Source organism: Heloderma suspectum, chromosome 1 (assembly GCF_057233095.1).
Source record: "Heloderma suspectum isolate Gila_16-S chromosome 1, 16-S_ref, whole genome shotgun sequence".
NCBI classification, from domain to species: domain Eukaryota; kingdom Metazoa; phylum Chordata; class Lepidosauria; order Squamata; family Helodermatidae; genus Heloderma; species Heloderma suspectum.
Genome location: NC_139458.1, coordinates 67,699,031 through 67,718,385, shown reverse-complemented (window position 1 = coordinate 67,718,385; position 19,355 = coordinate 67,699,031). Strand labels below are relative to the sequence as shown.

General features: G+C 41.7%; 1 protein-coding gene across 3 annotated transcripts in view; it reads left to right on the top strand.

Moving 5' to 3' along the window:
• FSIP1 (fibrous sheath interacting protein 1) overlaps positions 1-18,444 on the top strand; it is a 123,489-nt gene extending 105,045 nt beyond the window's left edge. For all 3 annotated transcript variants that reach the window (XM_084845010.1, XM_084845003.1, XM_084844994.1), the window contains one exon: positions 16,093-18,444. In XM_084845010.1, the coding sequence (XP_084701136.1) occupies positions 16,093-16,638 (546 nt within the window). In that variant the 3' untranslated portion in view covers positions 16,639-18,444. The remainder of the gene's footprint in view (positions 1-16,092) is intronic.
• The last annotated feature ends 911 nt before the right edge of the window (positions 18,445-19,355 follow it).

Sequence of the window (19,355 nt, the reverse complement as noted above, 5' to 3'; positions counted from 1 at the left end):
GATCCAGCAATTATACTGCTCTTCTGGCATGCTCAGGGCCCATTAAAATCAAGGGACGGTCATACCCACACACGCAAAGAGTTCTAGGTCACCATTTTTGCATCGGCAACTCTATGCTGCATGAGTTCTAGCAGAAGGAAATCTAAAAGTCATAGATAAAACGCAGCCTGCCGTACACTGAGCTGACTACAAACACAGCCACACGGTCCACAGCGATGAGAGTTCAAGTTTATCAAAAGCTTCACAGCACTGTCCATGGCAAGTCTTTGACAATTTAAAAGTTTAGTCCATGTGCAGAGTGTCTCTAAAAAGCCCAGATGATGATGGAGGCAAACAGAGAAGGCTCTGGGCAATGAAGATGGATGTTTCCAGCAAAGGCTCCCCACTTTTGCATCAGTTTAAAAAGGGGAAGTGTGGCCCTACACCCCTTCTGACAGACAAGGGCCTTTAACTTTTTAGCAAGGTCTCTGTCTAAACAGAGCGGCACAGCTCAGCTCTCTAGCCGTGACGCTTTAACCTGGGCAACTCCTCTGTAAATTTTATTTTACTTCTGTCAGGTTCTCACAGACATTTTAAAAACTTACTCTTTTTTTTTTCTCTTCTAACCTGGTACACGAAAGCATTGAAACACTGAGTGCCGAAACTCAGGACGCTGGGGGGTGATGGGCATCGCCTTATACTTGCATTTTTCAGGCAGCCATTAATCTTCGGGGAGGTGGTGGGGTGATTTGCAGGACTTCAAAGGCAAGCTTCTCAGTTTGTTTGTATTTGTAAATCCCAAGCTTAAAACAGGACATGATGAGGTGCAGGGCAGCTAAATCTTTGCTTTGGCACGGGCAACAAATAACTCAGGTCAGCTTTCTTCGCTGGGGTCTCAAACAGGAAAACAGTCTTAATTTAAAGTTGTAACATCACTGACAGCGTCAGCCAGCCAGCTACACAGATCTCATTGTTTTTTAAGACAGTTGCTCCAATATCTTCTTCTCAATCAGATTGGGTCTCCCAGCTTACACAGTTTATTGCAGCTTTCAGGAGCATGGTAGTAGCGTGATTTTGGCTTGGCCAGGAACATGCTGTCTGGTTTCTCGGTCTCTTCAGCGCACACACTCAGGCAGTGTAACACTGGACACTTAAATCAGTGAGATTTCTTCATTGCAGGGAATCCCACGGCAAAAGCTTAATGGTTACGCTCTTCAGAAATCATATAGCCGATGGTCAGTAGCTACAGGCTCTATGCAATTTTATCACAGTTCAAAGCTAAACACGGCTACCTTGACAGAGATCTTCATCATGGTTTTCCGCTTCATTCTGCTTTGGGCCAGTCTTATGGCACACTTTTCACTCGAAGAGGGGTCTAGCCTGTGCTCTGGGGGCTGATTCTTCACCTGTATTCTCCATTTTGCACCTTCATCTTCTGGGTCTTCATTTTCAGTTTCCATTTCTTAGGGATTTCATCTCAATTAGGCGAGGTGATGATGTTGCACAACTCAGAACGTTGTGGGCAATTTTCCTGCCCCCCCCCTCTCGGCGCGCTAGGCTAACAGCTACTTCTTCGGCCTTACACTCTTACGCTCCCACGCTTTGTTAAAAGCCAGACTGTCCTGCAACATTTCTTTAATTAACAGCCTCAGATCTTTTTCTTTTTTTCTCTCAGCTCAACCTTGAGCTTTTTGCTATTTTCTCTCTCTATTCTGAATCTTTTTTAAAAAACCTTTTTCCTTTTTTTTTGGACGTACATCTTAAGGGGGTGCAAGTCTTGAGCGGTTGATGATGACTGATGAGCAGTAGACGAGCTCGCCTCCTTTTTTGTGTGTGAGAACACATCTTTTTAAGGGTCACCGCCGATTTTATTAAATCTTCTGCCCCACACTTCAATTCTTCAGTTTCTTTTATTAATGCTGATTGAGGTGTAAGAGGGGAACCTCCCGATCCTGTAGAGATGGAAGTCTCGGCAGACAATATCTGGGAGTTGAGGACCGTAGCTGAAATTGGCGAATTACTGCCGGTGGGGCTTGAAACTGATGGCGACAGTTCTAAGTCAAAGCGAGGGGCAATGCCTCTGTAGGGGGGATGGCAGGGGCTCAGGAGCCACAGGATCTGGATCTCGACGGGGCGGTCTTACAGTAACATGGGCCCGTGGTGGAAGCAGGGCATAAGCAGGTGGAAACGCCGTTAGCTCTGCCAGATCTTTACACGAGGCTTCTAACACTGGTTGTAATTTCTTTTTGGCCAATTTTTCTTTTCTGAGCACCAAAACTTTTGCCTGGGATTCTAGGCATTTCTTTAGCCATGGAGGAGAAGCGTGGACTATGGAATCCCATGAGTTTATGTAGGGAAATTGGTCGGGGTGCCCAGGTCTCCCAACCACAATGGCATATACACGGCTGATTTTGCTGGGCTCTAAAGAGCCTTTAGTAGGCCATCTTACACCAAAAGATGGCCACTCTATTTCACACAAAGTCTGCAACCATTGAGGATTCATGGGGGGGTCCCCATAATCTCTACTAAAACCTTTCTTAAAATTTGCTAGCATACATCCCAAGGAGGTGCAAGGTTTGCTTCCCCCACCACCCATAGCCCCCCTCCTAAATTGAAGACAGACACAATTAGGGAATGGGGATTGGTCAGTGAGTAAGGGGTCTCACTGGCCGACACAAGAGGATTTTACACACCATGCACTTTGCTACTGGCCTGGGCACCCGGACGGTCAACGGTATGCGTCAGAAACCGCAGTAGCCACTCACACAATCATCAGTCTCTCCACTGCATCCATATGTCCCTGCCACCCACTTTTCCCACTTTTTACCAGAGCGGAAAGCGGCTTCCCCAGCTTCCTCAGCTTCCTACTGAGTACTGGCGTGCTGGGTACTGGCACCCACTCGGGGGTGTGATCAGGCCCCCCTTCTACTCGCAAGGAGTAGGTTCTTTTTGTATACATATACCACCAACACTGACCTTCTTCATAAGGCGGGGCCCTCTTTTTTTCTGCCCAGTGCCTTTCTCCCTAAAGGCAAGGCCCTCTTTTTCACATATACTTGCCTTTCTCCTGAAGGCTTCCAATGTGGGTTTCAACTCAGTTGCAGCTGCGATACAGGCAGGGCTCAAGTTCCTTCCTCCGCTTCCCAAGGTTCTCTTGCTGCTCGCTGCCGTTTGGACGATCCTGGTGCAGGCCCTCTCCCATTCACTCGACAAAAAGGTCGGTGGCGCCAAGAAAGGGAGGCATGCGCCGAGCTCGTCTTCCCGGTGCGGCGATCAAGAGCAGGCAAATGCCACCTGTCTGGCTCAGAGCCTGCCACATCCGAGTCACGGCACCATTTATGTTGCAGAAATCAGAGTCAGAGAGACCACAGAGTGAAGGAAAAAGAGATTCTTCTTTATTTAACGCGCGGGCTTAAGGCTGGAATCATTTCCAAAGAGCCAGAACCCCCGGTTTACATTAGCACATTGTTTTTATAGATATTGTGACACATAGGAAACGGCTCCTCCTCTCCCTCCCATGTGGGGTTGCAGTCCTCAACATTTCTTCTCTTAGCACCATTGTTTATAATACAAGAACTGGGTTATAGAGTAGCCATGATAAGGAGAGAACAGAAGAGAACAGCAGAGAACAAGATATACAATTGTATGACCTTTGACAAGATAAGGAATTCCTGTGTCTCGTCAGCTTACAACAATATATTCAAGGGAGAAAGAGCTCAGCAAGAACATGAAGCATGAGACTGCATGAGGCTACTTAGTCTGACCCCCGATATGGCTGCTACAGGAACGCAAATAGTGCCCACTACGCTATTTGTGTTCCCCTTTTTTCTCCATAATAGCCTACGTAAATATTTATGTGGGTTAAAACGGCAAAAAATAGGGAACGCAAATGGCGGCCACTGTAGCCGCCGCCATTTGCGTACACTGTTTTTTTTGGGGGGGGTTGCTGTGATAGGCTATGTAAATACTTACATAGCCTATCACGGCAGCCTGGCTGGACGCAAATGGCAGCTGCTACGGTGGCTGCCATTTGCATCCGCAGCAGCCTGTCCACGGCCGGAACTCCAGCTGCAGATGGCCCTGGCCGGCTTCTCCGCGGAGCCGCCACGGACCGGAGCCAGCCGGGCAGGATTCCGGGGGAGAGGACCGGATCGCCTCCCCCCCCCGTCGAGGATTCCGGGGGGAGGGATGGAGCGCCTCCCCCCCCCGTGAAAAATTCTGCAAAAAGGTAAGCGAGTTTCGTACATCCCTAATTTTTTCCTCATCTGCTCTGCCCATCCCCCTGCCTGGGAAACCTGATAAGGATCCCTGGATTATTCCAGCTCCGTTCTGGCAGTTGTGCTGATGGGTTTTTGCTCATGGATATGTAGGAGGTGTGTTCAGGCTGCAGCGTTTTTAGATGTTTTAGTTTTAAACAGCTGTTGTGATATTTCTGCTTTAAACTTGTATTTAGTGTATTGTTTGGATATTGTATTTGTATATTTTTGTGAGCCGCTTTGGGGTCCTTTTGGCTGAAAGGCGGCATAGAAATAAAGTATAACATAACATAACAGGTCCTTTTGAAATACTGCAGAACTTGAGTGACTGATTTGTGAACTGGGATACCCAGCTTCAAAACTGGCAGAATTACCCAAGGGGAAGCCCTGCAATCTTTGAATTTTGTAGAAACAAAGGTAATGAGCAGGAAAGCAGGAGGAACTAGAAGGCCTAATATTTTCCCCACACCATGTGCGTGCACGCACACACACAGTACTGATTAAACTCAACTGAAAAGTAATGGAAATAGAATGGAACAAAATTGGACAGTTTTATTTTTATTTTCACGTATTGCATTTGTTATTTCTACATCTGAATTTTTAGTCAGAAAAACATACCACAAACACTGCAGCCTACATTAATTGATTTCATAATAGTTGAAAACTTGTGGTTTATAGTAAACAAAGAGGAAAAATAATCTGAGACGGGCAAGTTTTTATGTGCCAGCCATTAAAATCATCTAGTCCTTAAGTGTGCAAGAAGGCTGTTTCATAGCCAGCAACTGAAGGAATTATTTTGTGGAAAGCTGTGATGTGGTCACAGTTCCCAAAATGCTTTGTAGGTGGGGGTGTAGTTTGACAGAACTAAAGAGCTTGGTTTATGAGAGGTCAAGGGCAGAGTTAGCATTGAATGTGAATTCCTTCACAAGCTCTGTGAGAATGTTTCCTCCAGGGCTTGAGGGAAGGTACTGGTAAGCTACTGTGCGGAATGTCAAATTGCAGCTGTGCTCATCAAGGTGTGTATATTTTTTAGGAATTCCAGCTGAAAGAAAGAGAATAGAAAACTAATACTATTTATTTTACCAAAATAACATTTACAGCACCATCCTATGCATGTCTGCTCAGAAGTAAGTCCCATTGCATGCAGTGGAGCTTACTTCTTTGTAGGGATGCAGGGGATTGTAGCCTAAACCTTTAACTTGAGAGCTTTATTATATCACCACAGCTTTGCAGTTTCAATCTTGTTCAAACAAGTTCTTTGAAAAGAAGGTTCCTGAACAACTGTGCAAACTTGAATTTTGCCCAAAATGTTAGATTGTGCTTTTCTAGGACTCATACTAGATAGTTCCGATTACTTTTTACATTACTCTTTGACAGAGGCCCTGTTCACCATAGCCAATGATGAGGGATGATGGGAGTTGAAGTCCAGCAACAACTGGAGGGCCACACATTCTCCACCCCTGATTTAGGTGCTGTGTTTTAAAGTGCTGTTTTAAATTGGGCTCATATTGCCACTCTGTTTTTGTCATGGTTAATTTTTATGTATGATTTCTGTTTTTAAGTAATGTGTAATTCTAATGATTGCTATTTTTAAGTTATGTGAGAGGCTTTTGCCTGATAGAACAAGATAAACATATTTTTAAATAAACAAATAGTGATGGTGGCAAATGGATATTTGAAAACACACATATCTTACAAGAGTTGGGCTGTGGTTACCTGTTGAGTGTACTCTCTGGCAAAACTGTTTTTTTGCCATGAAGCATGTGAAATGGCTTCAACTTCTGGCTCTAAGTAAATATTAATAAAATAATCATACTAATAATCTGCTTTAAGCAGTTTAGCATAAAATCTATTCAGGAATATACTGTGCATTTGCCATATTAAACACTTGCATGAGAGGTAAGAATATGTAAAATGCAACAATTTGATTCTTAGAAGTTGAATCTTGGCATTCCTCCACAGAGCAAGTGAGAAATGTTAAGCTAATTGAGTTCATTTTGTTCTTTTAAAAAATTGTACTTTTGTTCCTTTTAACAGTTACATAACTGGTAGAAAATCAACAGGCCAAAGTAAAAGTGTCTCCATCTATTGCATCATCATGTCCTACTTGTGGGTTTCCCATAGGCAGCTGGTTGACCACTGTGTGAACAGAATGCTAGACTAAATGGACTCTTGGTCTCATGCAATATGGCTCTTACTCTGTTCCCCCCAGAGTCTATTGAAATCCTATTTTAGCTTCTCCTTTCTCCAGAAAGGTTCCATTGCCTTCTATATACTCTAACAGTGCATAGTTTTGCAAACAGAAATATTACATATTTCATCTGAACTGATTTAAGATACATATGAAATAATCGACCTTTATGTATAACCTATATGAAATAAATGATATGCTATATTGTATAGGTGTGATTTTGGGGATGACTATAGATCTAAAAAGGAGATCTGCAACTAGCACAACATTTCAAGTTGCAGCCTTTTTAGTAAAAATGTTCTCTGTTTAACATGGGATATGGGGAAGAATTGCACCCACACAATTATATAGCAAATATCCATGTGGGAAATTTAGCATACCCTTCATTCATTCCCTTGTGAATTCTATTTACTCATCCATTTTACTAGGGACCTACTTAGTGCTAAACCTTTAACATCACAATCTTATGCAAGTCTACTCAGAAGTAAGTCAGGCATGCATAGGATTGTGCTCCAACTGAATAATGCTGCTGTTCAAGCCTCCCTGACAGTCTTATCTCTAGATCGCAAGTGCCTGGATGCTCACTGTGGTTTCACAGTGGCAAAGAGAAGGCACACTTCTTTTTATTGTTCCTACACGTTTCTCAGTTGCTCTGAAAAGCAGGCAGGACAATATAACCTCCTCACAAAAAGCTGTAAGAAAACTAAAATATTCAGTTGTATTCCTTAAACCATAGTACTAGCCTGGACATTACTTCGTTACATTTAATACATACAGATAAACATATGCCATGCTACAATGACTGCATTTCTATGTGTCATTGGCGGAACAGAGCTCTTCCAAAGAAGACTGCTTTCATGGTTTGTCGGATTGGCACTTCATGTAAGTCGAAACTGTGGCCAGAACATTGGGGATTATGCTTAGTGAAAGGTCCTTTAATCAGCTGCATGGTGAAATGACTGAGAGACAGGCAAATGGGGTCAGGGAGAAATACATTGGGATCCAGGGCCATGAACATGTCCAATCTGAACCCTCATAACAGGGTCAGGGCAGGTAAAAATTTATTTGGCTCAGTGGGAAAGAAACACTAGGGAAAAGCCAGCCTCCCTTTTATCATTTGTCCTGAAGTTTTAAGGTAAGGAACGGTTATTTATTTATTACATTTATATCCTGCCTTTCCTCTAAGGAGCCCAAGACAGTGCACATGATCCCCCTTCTCTCCATTTTATCCTCAAAACAACCATGTGAGGTAGGTTAGGCTGAGAGTCAGTGACTGGTCCAGAGTCACCCAGCAAGCTTCATGGCAGAGCAGGGACTAGAACCCTGGTCTCCCCAGCCCTAGTCCAACACTTTAAACCACTACACTACATGTAGTGGTTTAGATGCTCTGGATGCTATCCAGGGTGCTTGCAAAGTCAGGGGTGGGCAACTTGCAGCCCTCCAGAAGTTTTAATCTACAACTCCTATCAGCCCTAGCAAGCATAGCCAACGGTGAGGGATGACAGGAGTTGTAGGCCAAAACATCTGGAGGGCCACAGGTTGCTAGGTAATGAAGCACTTAGGCTGAAACCTGCACTCCCAGTATTAATCATTGTCTTCTGTTGCTTTGTTTATGGGTCCTACTTGCACAGCCTCCTCAAATATCATGGCTTCCTCTGATGCAGGTTTGACTTTCTATCTTGTACTAGCACCAAGGTATGGTAGTAGCCCTCTCAAATAATATTGTCAGGTCATGCTGTAATCAGGATTGCCCTGGAATCTCACTGAAATCAATGGGAATTACTTCTGATCATGCTTAGGATTGTGCTGTAAATCCCCAGATGAACTGTAAGGTTTATTAGACATAGGGTTTTCTGCCCATCCCTCACTTTGGACTGTGCACCTTCCCCACTTCCTATACTAAGAAGGACTCCATGTGTGCCACATAGTAGGAGAGGGACTGAGGATTGAAAGGACAGAGAAAAGAACAGCAAGCGAGTCTGTGGCTTCTGTGTCTCCTGCTTCAAGAAATACCATCAGCCTCTGGTTGCAACCTAGCAAACCTACTCTATACCCATGAGTCAGGAGAATGTACTTTGCGCAAGCTCAGATGCACTCTGGTCTTTTTACTTTACAAATTCAAAGGCTAAGTCTTAGCACTGAAAATAAGTTCTTGGTTGACTGTATCTCAGAGTAAGGTCTTGTTGCAAATCCATACAAATGCTCAGATTTGTACCCTGTAATGACTTCTGCTCTTTAGGTAGATGGTGTGGAAATTGTGAGCCAATATTCCAAGTTAAATACAAGATGGCACTAAATTGTTCACACTGGGGATTGCACACATTATGCATCTGTGCATCTGAGGAGACTAGGAATAGCTGACACTTTGAATTTAATTACATAGCTGTTGATGGAGTTGCTGACAGTGATTATTTGTACATCTGGCATAAATTTAAGAAAGATAAATACGATGATACCAGTGTTCAGTCTATCTTTCTTTGTCTCCAACATATACTGGAATATTTGAGCAATCCCTTTTTCTACATAAGTATTTCTAAGGATGCAATCCTATGCACACTTGCCTGGGAGGAAGTGCTATTAAAACAGTGGGAGGTACTTCTAAGTAAACATGAATAAGATTGTGCTGTAGCTCTACATCTTTTATGTAGCATTTTTTCGTGTGTGTTTAGTTCATTTTAATGTGCTTTGAACAGAGGAAGCTGCCCTTATAGTAGTTGAGACCATTGGCCCATCTAGCCCAGTGTTCCCTTCATTGACTGGTAGCAGCTCTCCAGGGTTTTAGGAATTCTTTAGAACATACTAAGGGATAAACTACACGCTATGTTAAATGCAGAGTGTGTAGGTGATCTTTTAAAAAAAACATTACTGTAAGCACATAGAACCCTGATCTGCATGGGTAGGTGGGTTAAACCTTCCCACACAGCAGCTTCTCTTCCTACATTTACCCCCTCCCTTGCAGGGACTAAAGAAAGAAAAAACCCTCCATTGATACCAATGGAGTTTTGTTTTCTTTCTTTAGCCCCTGTGTGGGGGTGGAGGTTAATTTAGGGGAGAAAGAGACTAGGTGGGAAGGTTTAACCACTGACCCACATGTGGTGGTCCCAATGTAGATCAGGGGCCCAAATGATTACACTGAAGTTTTTTTTAAAGTTAGGATCAGCCTACACGCCACACATTTAATATAGTGTGTAGTTTGGCCCTAAGGTGACAAGGGGGATGAGAAGACCTTACTTCTGTATGGTTTGCTTGAACAAATAATTGTAGGAATCAGGATATTCCTATACTTTAAAGAGGAGCATATACTGCTTTTCTTCCTCAATTCCTCCGAGTGTGACCAATATAGGGATGTTAAACTTAAGTAACTGTGTGAGCACAGTGGAAGTATAGTTGCATTATTCAAAATTCCTTCTTAATTAAACAAGGCATCAATTAACACACACTTTTTATAGCATTACAAAAGGAATGACTTTTATTCCTAGATTTTCCTAACATCTTTCAGTAGTTTGTGCCAGAATATAAACATTGAGATAGCGGGCACTGACGGCACTTCATATCTAACTCTGCGGAAAATAAAAGCAAACATGTGCAAACTAGATAATGTATTGGCTTTTTGTAACAGCCAAAACCACATCTAAGCATTCTTGGCTTACTGTGTTGGTTTCACTGGAAGTTGGAGTCATAGCTAAGCGATATGTGGTGAAAGAAGATTCCTTTTTTACTCCTATAAAATCTGTTGACATATAATGTGAAGTAATTAAAGATAGGAGGTGTGTGTGTGTGTGCATGTATGTATGTATCTAACTAAGTGAGCTGAATCAATGTCAATTAGCAGGCATACCCAAAGATTTTTCTGCACTGTAAGGCTCAAACTGTAAATACAGTAGCAGATCTGTTCCTTGAAACTGGGGTCTGCTCAGTCATAGGGGAGTTGAAAGTCTGATTTTAAGAGCAAAAGTGACATGCAAATGGGGGAGCTAATGTGGTTCACCTCCCCACAGTGTAGTCTCCCAACATCACTTTTCCCTCAGCTGGGCTTTGATGCCAGAAGTTAACATGGCTGCCTGTTTGTTTCTTATATGAGTCACCATTTCAGTATAATACATATAAGGCTTATTTGCTGGACCCTGAATCTGTAAATTGTCCCAGTTCACTCTCTCTCTCTCTCTCTCTCTCTCTCTCTCTCTCTCTCTCTCTCACACACACACACACACACACACTGCAGTGCTGCTGCTGCTATGGTTTTTAGAGGGTGGAATATGAAATATTTCTGTTCTACTTACTACCAAAATAAAAGCAGAATTGCAGATGCAGTTGACAGGTCTGGTGAAGAGAAAAAAAAAAACCCTTCTCTGTTACTAGTTGCCATGCAGTCTTCTTCCATTGCTGTGAGAAAACTATTAGTATTAATTATATCGGAATTTCTGAAGAATGAGCTATTCTGAATGGGACTAATGGTAAATCATCTCTGCAGTCATCATGCTGGATCGTTATGGCTTGCCCCACCCAGAGCATTTTAGCTGTAGAGGAACCACATAGGAAGCTACTTTATATCAGGTCAGACTATTTGGCCATCTAGCCCAGAGGTATCTCCTTTGACAGCTAGTGGTTCTCCAGGGTCTCAGACAAAAGTCTTTCCTGTCACTCCATGATCCTTTTAACTGAAGGTACTGGGGATTGAACTGGAGACCTTCATGTAAAGCAGGGGTGCAGAACCTCAGGCCCAGGGGTCAGATTTGGCCCGCCTATGGTCCCAATCCAGCCCTCTGGTGTTTCCCAGAAGACCATGCCCCCTTCTCCTGACCCCACCCTATTTCCCCTAACCACTGATTGTTTGGTGGTTTCCGGACTTTTGTGCAGCTTTCCCCCCATTCTAAAAGGTTGAAAGACTGCTGTTTCAGGAGGTTATTGGATGCTGGCAATAGATACCTTTCAGCAGGGCAGGAGTGGGTTACTGCAGCAGAGATTAAAAACCACATTTGCAACATGACATTGCATGTTTAATACATCCCAGCAAGCTTAAGGATATGAAGAACTGACATAAAGAATGATGTACACCATTCAAGTGGATTATTGCTTCGCTGAGCCAAAGTTGTGAAACATAAAAGCAGTATGCTGGAAATAATCCTCCCATTCATTTTTTTTTCTTCTATAAAGAATACCTTTATGTCTCATTTACTGGATATTATCAGTTAATATGATTTAGACAATCAGCACCAATGGTGAATGCATCTTGGTGGCACAGCATTTGAAGACTGGCTTTTTAACTGTATCTGTGCCCAGAACGTTTCTAACTCTGCCATATTAATGTTCTAGGCCATTAAAAAGTAATACTGTTTAACTTCTGCTGAGAGCCTGTCTCTGTTACAGAACAGACACTGAAAGCAACCATAAACGTTTGAGCTTGAAAGCCTGGAGTCACAACAGGATTTGTGCACAAAGTAATTACAAATACACATTCCTACGACATGCAGCAGGATTTATCCCATAGACTCATGCCACTGAGGAATTCAGCTAAGCTTCATAGACATTCAGGTAGAAAAACGGCATCTGGGGTCAGGCAAATACCATGCTAGTAGCCAGCCTACATAAAGAGAACCCTGCAGAAAATATTATTACCAAGCATCCAGACTGCACAGCTATTTCCCCCTTTTCAAATGTGATCTTTCAGGCTATATGTAGTTGTATAATGGTTATAGTGTCAGACTAGGACTGGGAAGAACCAGGCTCAAATCCCCACTCAGCCATGAAGCTCACTAGGTGATCTTCAGCCAGTCACTGTATTGCCACCTAACCTATCTCACAAGGCTGTGATGAGGATTAAATGTGTGGGAGAGAATCATGCACATCATCTTGAACTCCTTGGAGAAAAGGGTAGGATATAAATGTAAGAAAATAAATAAGATATTGGTGAAAGGATTGGAGTACTTAATGACAACATACTGGTTCACGAAATATTAGTATCTTTCTGCTGAAGACCCCTAAACTATTATTGTTAGTTCTGCCACTCAAGTTTTATTAGTATTTATGAGGAATTAGATTAAATTAATTTGAATTTACCCCATTTCGCACCACTTGGAACCCAGCGTAGACCCAAACGCAATCTGCGGCCCGAGTCTGTACATTTCCAAGCTTGTGATGGAATTTGTGGAAGAAAAAAAATGCAGCTGAAAAATGCATCCATTTAAGAAATATGCGCAAACATGCTTTAATCAATGGGAGAAAAAAATGTGCACAATTGATGCATACATTTGGAATAATGTACATGAAAATATGCATGAATGTTCATGCAAAAAGAAACTAAGCTCTCAATCTGATAATGAGCTTTGAGGTGGAATTCGGGGAGCCTTGGCAAGCTCAGCTTTTGCTGCTCACATCCCTAGTTATCATTTATCTAGCAGTGTGCAAGGCATGATAAAGACCACAGCAACAACACAGTCCCTGTGCTCTCCAGTGGGCTTACAGGTTTCAGTAAATGGACAAGACAGGAATGATAAAAGAAACTAAGGAATAGCTATGAGTAATGGTAGCTTTGCCACTTTTATCCCCTGATGGGGGCTCTGTGCTTTCAGCAGCTGCATACCAAGCAGAAATTCAACAAGTACAGCTTTGCCATGGGAATGCAGTGATGATAAAAGCTTCACCTGCTGAATTCCTGTCTAGCCTATAGATGCTATAGGCTGTGACAAATGATTATTCTGGAGTAATAAGAGTGATTCTCACAAACCGTTACTATGTCACTAGTGCTAGCACCTTCCTCCCCAAATTCCACCAGTCCGTTTACCCACCATCCTGTTCAGCTTACTGTGAGGAAAAGTAGAATCCTGCTGGTCATAGAAGATAGGTTGAGTGGGAGTGCAATAGAACCAGTAAATCCAAGTCCTATTGATTTCAGTAGCAGGGCTAAACATGTGCTTACATCTCCCATTGAAACCAAAAGTGTTAGGCTTTGGCTGGATTGTGCCGTTTCTTTGGGCCACTGTAAGAATCAGTCACAGCAGTAAAACCCAATTAGAATGACATATTTTAGTGCTGACAAGAGGGAAATCAAGGAAGAGGATGGGAGGTTCAGGTCTTGCTCACTGCCCCATTTCATTTAAAAGTATAGGTACCCTCCCTAAGAAAGTACCTTACAAACCCTAAATGCTTAATATCTGAATATCTACAATATGCTTCTACTAGCAAGTGTTTAAAATGAAAAATAGATGTCTTCACAAATGTAACCCAGTCTTCTAATTATTTATCCAAATGTCAGCCTCTGTGCTGATTGCCTCAGCTGATTTATATCTTGACAAGGACTGTTTGTATAAGGACGCCAACAAGAAATATGAGAAGAAAGGAAGCCCCTTAGGGAGGGTTTGAAGAGTTCTTTTACAGCTAGATCTACTGAATAGACAATTGTGTCTGGACACAGGGAAAAAACTCTAGGTATGAGAATTACATAGAATCAACCAAACCCTAAGCACATTTTCTTGGAGTAAGAACCAATTCACACAACCAGACTGTTCCTTTTACATTTACCTTAAGGGGCCTAACTTTTGTTTCTTTGGCCATTACACTTTTGTCAGACTAGGTTTTTGCAGAAGTTAACAGGTGATGTTTTCCCATCACCTGTTAACTTTTGCAAAAACCTAGGCTGACAAAGGTGTAATGGCCAAAGAAACAAAAGTTAGGCCCCTTCAGGTAAATGTAAAAGGAACTAATAATCTAAACCTACTCTAATTAGAGTTACTATCCTTTTTCAAGATAAAAGCTCTGTGCCTTTAACAACTGAATGCCAGGAAGAAATTCGCCCAGGTAAAGTCTTTGCTGTTGTTGTATATCGATGCAAGGGAAACTTGATCAGTTACATTTTTGCCTATCAAAAAGCTTTGAAAGAAGGAAGGGCATTCCTCCAAAAAAGTGGCAACCCTAGTTGTGCAGTAATTTATCTTACTGTTTTAGAAATAAACATTATGGAATCCACATTTATATTATTCCAGTAAATAAAACATGATTATTTTGATTTCACATTTTTTTTCTGACCACAGGACCTTTCTTTAAGAGCAATTTAATTTCCATGCTCCATGCCCTTGTCAGGAGGGAGAGTATTTTTATTAGTCATGAATTACTTTCTCAAAAATAAACTAAGGTGTATTCACTACTTGCTGAGAGCATGATCTGGCCAAAGTTAAGCACTTCTAAGCTCTGCTTTCAATATGATGGTTAAACATGTACTTAAATGCCTCCCACTGAAACCAACGATATTTAAAATGCTGAACTTTTGGCTGGATTGTGCCCTTTCTTCAGCTTATTGAAAGAATCAGTTACATCTATAACACGTAGGCAGCTGTTTTTTAGCACAGGCAAGAGGGAATATCCAATTGGCATATGAAGCATCTATCTTCTCCATAGTGTAGACGGAAAAGCTTTAGAGATAAGGCAGGCGGGCATAAAAAAAAAGGCCTTTTCTGAGTGCTGCCTAAATTGTGGGATGTCCTACCTGGGGAGATCTGCTAGGCTCCATTTCTCCTGATGTTTGGGCCGCCATTTTAGAACCAGCTATTCGTCCAACCTCTGAGTGTTTATGGTTGATGACCTTTTAATTTATTGATTGATGCTGCTTTTGAGTATTGGTTTTATTCATGTTTTTAACTGAGATTTCATTGAAGTTTTTAAAAGGCTTATGTTTTGAGATAGTTACTTTTAACCAGGTTGTTGGCTGCTTTGAATATAAAAAATAGAAAAGCAGGTATAAATACATCTAAATAAATAAAGGCACCAGCAAAATATTTATTACAGCTTTAATCTTCTCTTCAGTGGGCCATCTTGAAGACTGACAGAAGCTAGTCCAATTGTTTAGCTTCCAGCAGCTCTTCTGCCTGGTGAAATAATATTTTTGCCCTAGACCAGTATCATGGCCACTTCCATACACAGCCTCTCTGCATGGAGCCTCCTTAACAATGTTTGCCAGTCATTAATTTAGCATCTTTGCTGGGTCACACAAGATGTAATCTTTCAGAACAGCATGCAGAAACTTTAATATGAAGCAGCTACATACTAGGAGTGGGCAGTCATAACCATTTTGGTGACCCTTTTTAAAAGCTGCAGTAATTGGAAATAGCTGCAGTGGTCCCCATGTAAGTGGCAACACCACCCTAAAGCTCCTTCATGTGCTTGTGTACACAAGTATATCACTGTATGAATTGCAGTTTACATTTGCACTGCTATTGCTTTGTCTTTGTACAGCCCATAAAATGCCATTTAATGGACTCTTGTCAGTGCTACAGGAAGGAGGGGGGGATGACTCTGCTTACATGGTGGCTAAGGAGTGGTTGTTGTTTTTTAGTATCCATACACAATGGGGACCAGTTGTGTCCTCACAATATAAGATATTTGTGTCCCATCTTGTGAGCAGTTGGCTCCCAGGAGTTCTTTAGATCAGACTGGGAGCATGTTTGCACATGTATTTTTAATAAATACACAGGTGACATATGTATTTCCAGTTATAGTTCATATTAAAATTTTGTTGGTCTATTGTCAACGTTTTCCTTTGTTTCGGAGTCTGGGTTATTCCTTTGGCATCAGAAATCAATGCTTCCATTATTTCTCTATGTTGTTCAAGCTGTTTTATGATGGCATTATTTACAGTTACATTTGACAAGGAGACCTTTTTCCTTGTTTTTCCAGCCTGATGTACTGCCTTGTCTCTCAGAAGAGCAGCTTAATGCCCTTCTGGAAGAATGTCTGCAATCCCCAAGAAGACTAAACAGCCTTGCCCTGGCAAAATCTCAGGGATCTTGTCTTGAGAGAACGAGCCTCTGTTGTGACACATTTGAAAACACCATTCCAAACTCCAGGAACAAACTATTAGATGATGTCCAAAGTGTGAGAATGCTGACTAACCAAGAAATGGTTGGAGATAAAGATATATGCTCAAAGGAAATGATGGAAATCTCTGACTGTAATTTCAGCGAGGTGTTAGTTGAATCTCATCTGTCAGAGAAAAAAGAAAATGATAACCAAGAAGACCAAGAGGAGGCAGCATGTACTAATAGTTCTGAAGACTACTTCATGTCAATAGCCCTCAGTACAGACAGGCCAAAAAAACCTTCCTTTCTTGATGAACCTTTATATTGTATCAGCATGAACAATGAGCTATCCGCAGATGTCGACATTCCTAGCATACCACTGAAAACCAAAGGAGGTGAGGTTCTTAATAAACCTTTGGAATAAGCTTTTGATTATGATTTTAAAAACCCAAGCAGGTTCTCAACAAAGGTATGTGCTAATGTGTTATGATTACAGTGGTGGAGCAAAAAAAAAAAAAAAGCCCTTTCATAAGGCACAAAACGATGCCAGAAATAACACAAAATTTCAAAATGTTTTCTGACATTCTTGAACTGGCATAAATAGCTGTGAGATTAGTTCTCTTAGAAAACGTACTAAAATAATGATTGATTATGTCAGCTGGCAATAAAGTTGGATACAAACACATGCATTATCTCTTTAATAATAGGCAAACATATTCCTTTTGTTCTTTGTGTCAATAAAGTGCAGAAATGGTTCCAGAAAAGGTCAACAGATTGCATTTCTTTAACATAAAAAAACTCTAAATTAAAAGTAAATAAAAGAAAGTGATAGTATTATCTAATAGTGATGATACACAGGTGACAGATCATATTAAAACTTCATTGTCTGGCAGCTTTTCTTCATATAAATAATATGTTGTTGGTGATGATGATTGATGATACTGTATTCTGAGCCTACTTCTATAATGCCCAGGAGTCCTCAGAAGTCCATTCATGTATATGTGTTGTCTGTTATCCCCTCTAGGTGTGCCAAAGCCTTTGGAGCACTCAGCAGGGCTTCTGACTTTTCTCTTTGAACAGCATCTTCTCATGCTGCAACATGCTTTTGGAACATAAGATTCAATAAGAAGTGTATGGGATGCCTGTTAGCGTGGGGAAGGGGGGAGTGTCAGGAGCCCATATAAGTGTGAAGCTTAATATATGGGCCTCTGAATTGTGGCTGTTGCTTTTTTTCCTTTGTAGAAGACAATAAGTTAGTGGATAAATTCAGGGTTTTGTTTAAACAAATGGGAGTCTAGGTGCAATTTTGAAGTGGATGATAGTAAACAAATTGAAGCTTTCCTGAAGATCTCAGATCTAGCCTCAGTCATGCTCTAGCCTAGTCACTTCCAGGTAAGATTATTGTAATGTACTTTTCATAGGGCTTCCCTTGAAAACAGTCTGGCAACTGCAATTTGTTCAGAATGCTATGCATGACAGGCCATATTATGTCAATTTTGTACCAGCTTCACTGGCTTCCAATTTGTTTCTGGGTTCAATTCAAGGAGCTGGTGTTGGCCTTTAAAGTCCTAAGTAGCCTGCGCTCAGTGTATTTCAGGAATCTCCTCCTTCTGTATGAACCTGCTCAAGATTTTCATATGGTTTCTGATGCCCTTCTCATTGTAACTGCCAACAAAGGTGTCACTGGTGGAATGAGAGAAATGGTAGGTTGTGGGATCTGAATTATGATAGTTTCCAAAGAGAGGTTAATCTGGTCTCTTCTTCACCCACTTTTAAGCACAGACTTAAAATTATTTTATTCTGGTGGACATTTTTCGTTAGGGCCTTCCAGATGATAGGTTTTATTGCTGCTAGTTGTTGGTATGTTATGGTTGCTGTTTTATTGGTATTGATCATTGTTGTTATTTTAAGATCATATTTTGTTGTTTCTTTATAACTTTATGGGCTGCCAGGCACAGAAATTTGGGATTTAAATATATTAAAAATAAATGCAAGGCACGTAATCCACATAATATTCAGACCACAAACACAGAGTTAGGTTCAAATTAGATGTTCCAGTAAATGTATGGTTGCTGCCAAAAATACATGTCTAATTCTTCTTCCTTGCTGCCTCCATATTGTCTCGTAAAGCCTTCCCTAATCTGATGCTGTCCAGACATTTTGGCTTTCAACTCCCATCAGCCCAAACCAGCAGGGTGAATGGTGAGAAATGCTGGGAGTTGTAGTCCAAAACATCTGGAGGGCACTAGGGACAGAATCCAATGGGGCGCTTATGCCCCCACCTGTTCTCTTTGTTGTTGTTGTTCAGTCGTTCAGTCATGTCCGACTCTTCGTGACCCCATGGACCATAGCACGCCAGGCCTTCCTGTCCTGCGCTCTCTCCTGGAGCGTGCTCAAGTTCATATTCATTGCATCCGTGATGCTATCTAGCCATCTCATCCTCACCAGTTCTCTTACTCCCCACCAATTCCATTGTGCAAGCAGCCCCCACCACTTGCGCAATTGTGATTTAGCACTTCTGGGGCAATCCAAAACAACCGGAAATGTTTGTTTCTGGAAATAGTCAGGTCGGCGGAGTTTGTTTAAGGGAGGTCTGCTGACCTGCCCCCTTCCAGAAATGGGTGTCTCCGCTCAGTTCAGGGCTTCCTCTGGGAAACACTAAATCTCCCTTGCATAAGCAGTGGGTCCTGCTTGCGCAGTGGAATTGGTGGGACCCCCCTCTTGCAGAAGGCAATCTGCAGGAATGTATGTGCCCCATTGAATTCTGTTCTAGGTTGGGGAAGTCTGGTGTAGTAGAACTCATCTCATGTGATGCCACAGTGATCTGTATTTTGCCCTTTGTCATTAGCAGCTGATGATGTGGGAAATGCAATGACAGAAAGCTAAATTACACTAGATATGTTGGTTGGAAGGAGAGGGAAGAACTGGCTTCACAAGTGCTGGTTTCAGCTGCAGCTGTACATTTATTATAATGTTAGTTGGCCTTTAGGTACACCTGTTCCCCAGAGATTTAAGTACACCTAATTGTGTACTGGATTGTGGCTTCTATGTTTGTCTATATTTTAGCTACCTTTTATATCAGTGATTTCTAAATGTTTTTAGTAATTATCCCATTAGCAAAATGTTGCTATTATAAATATT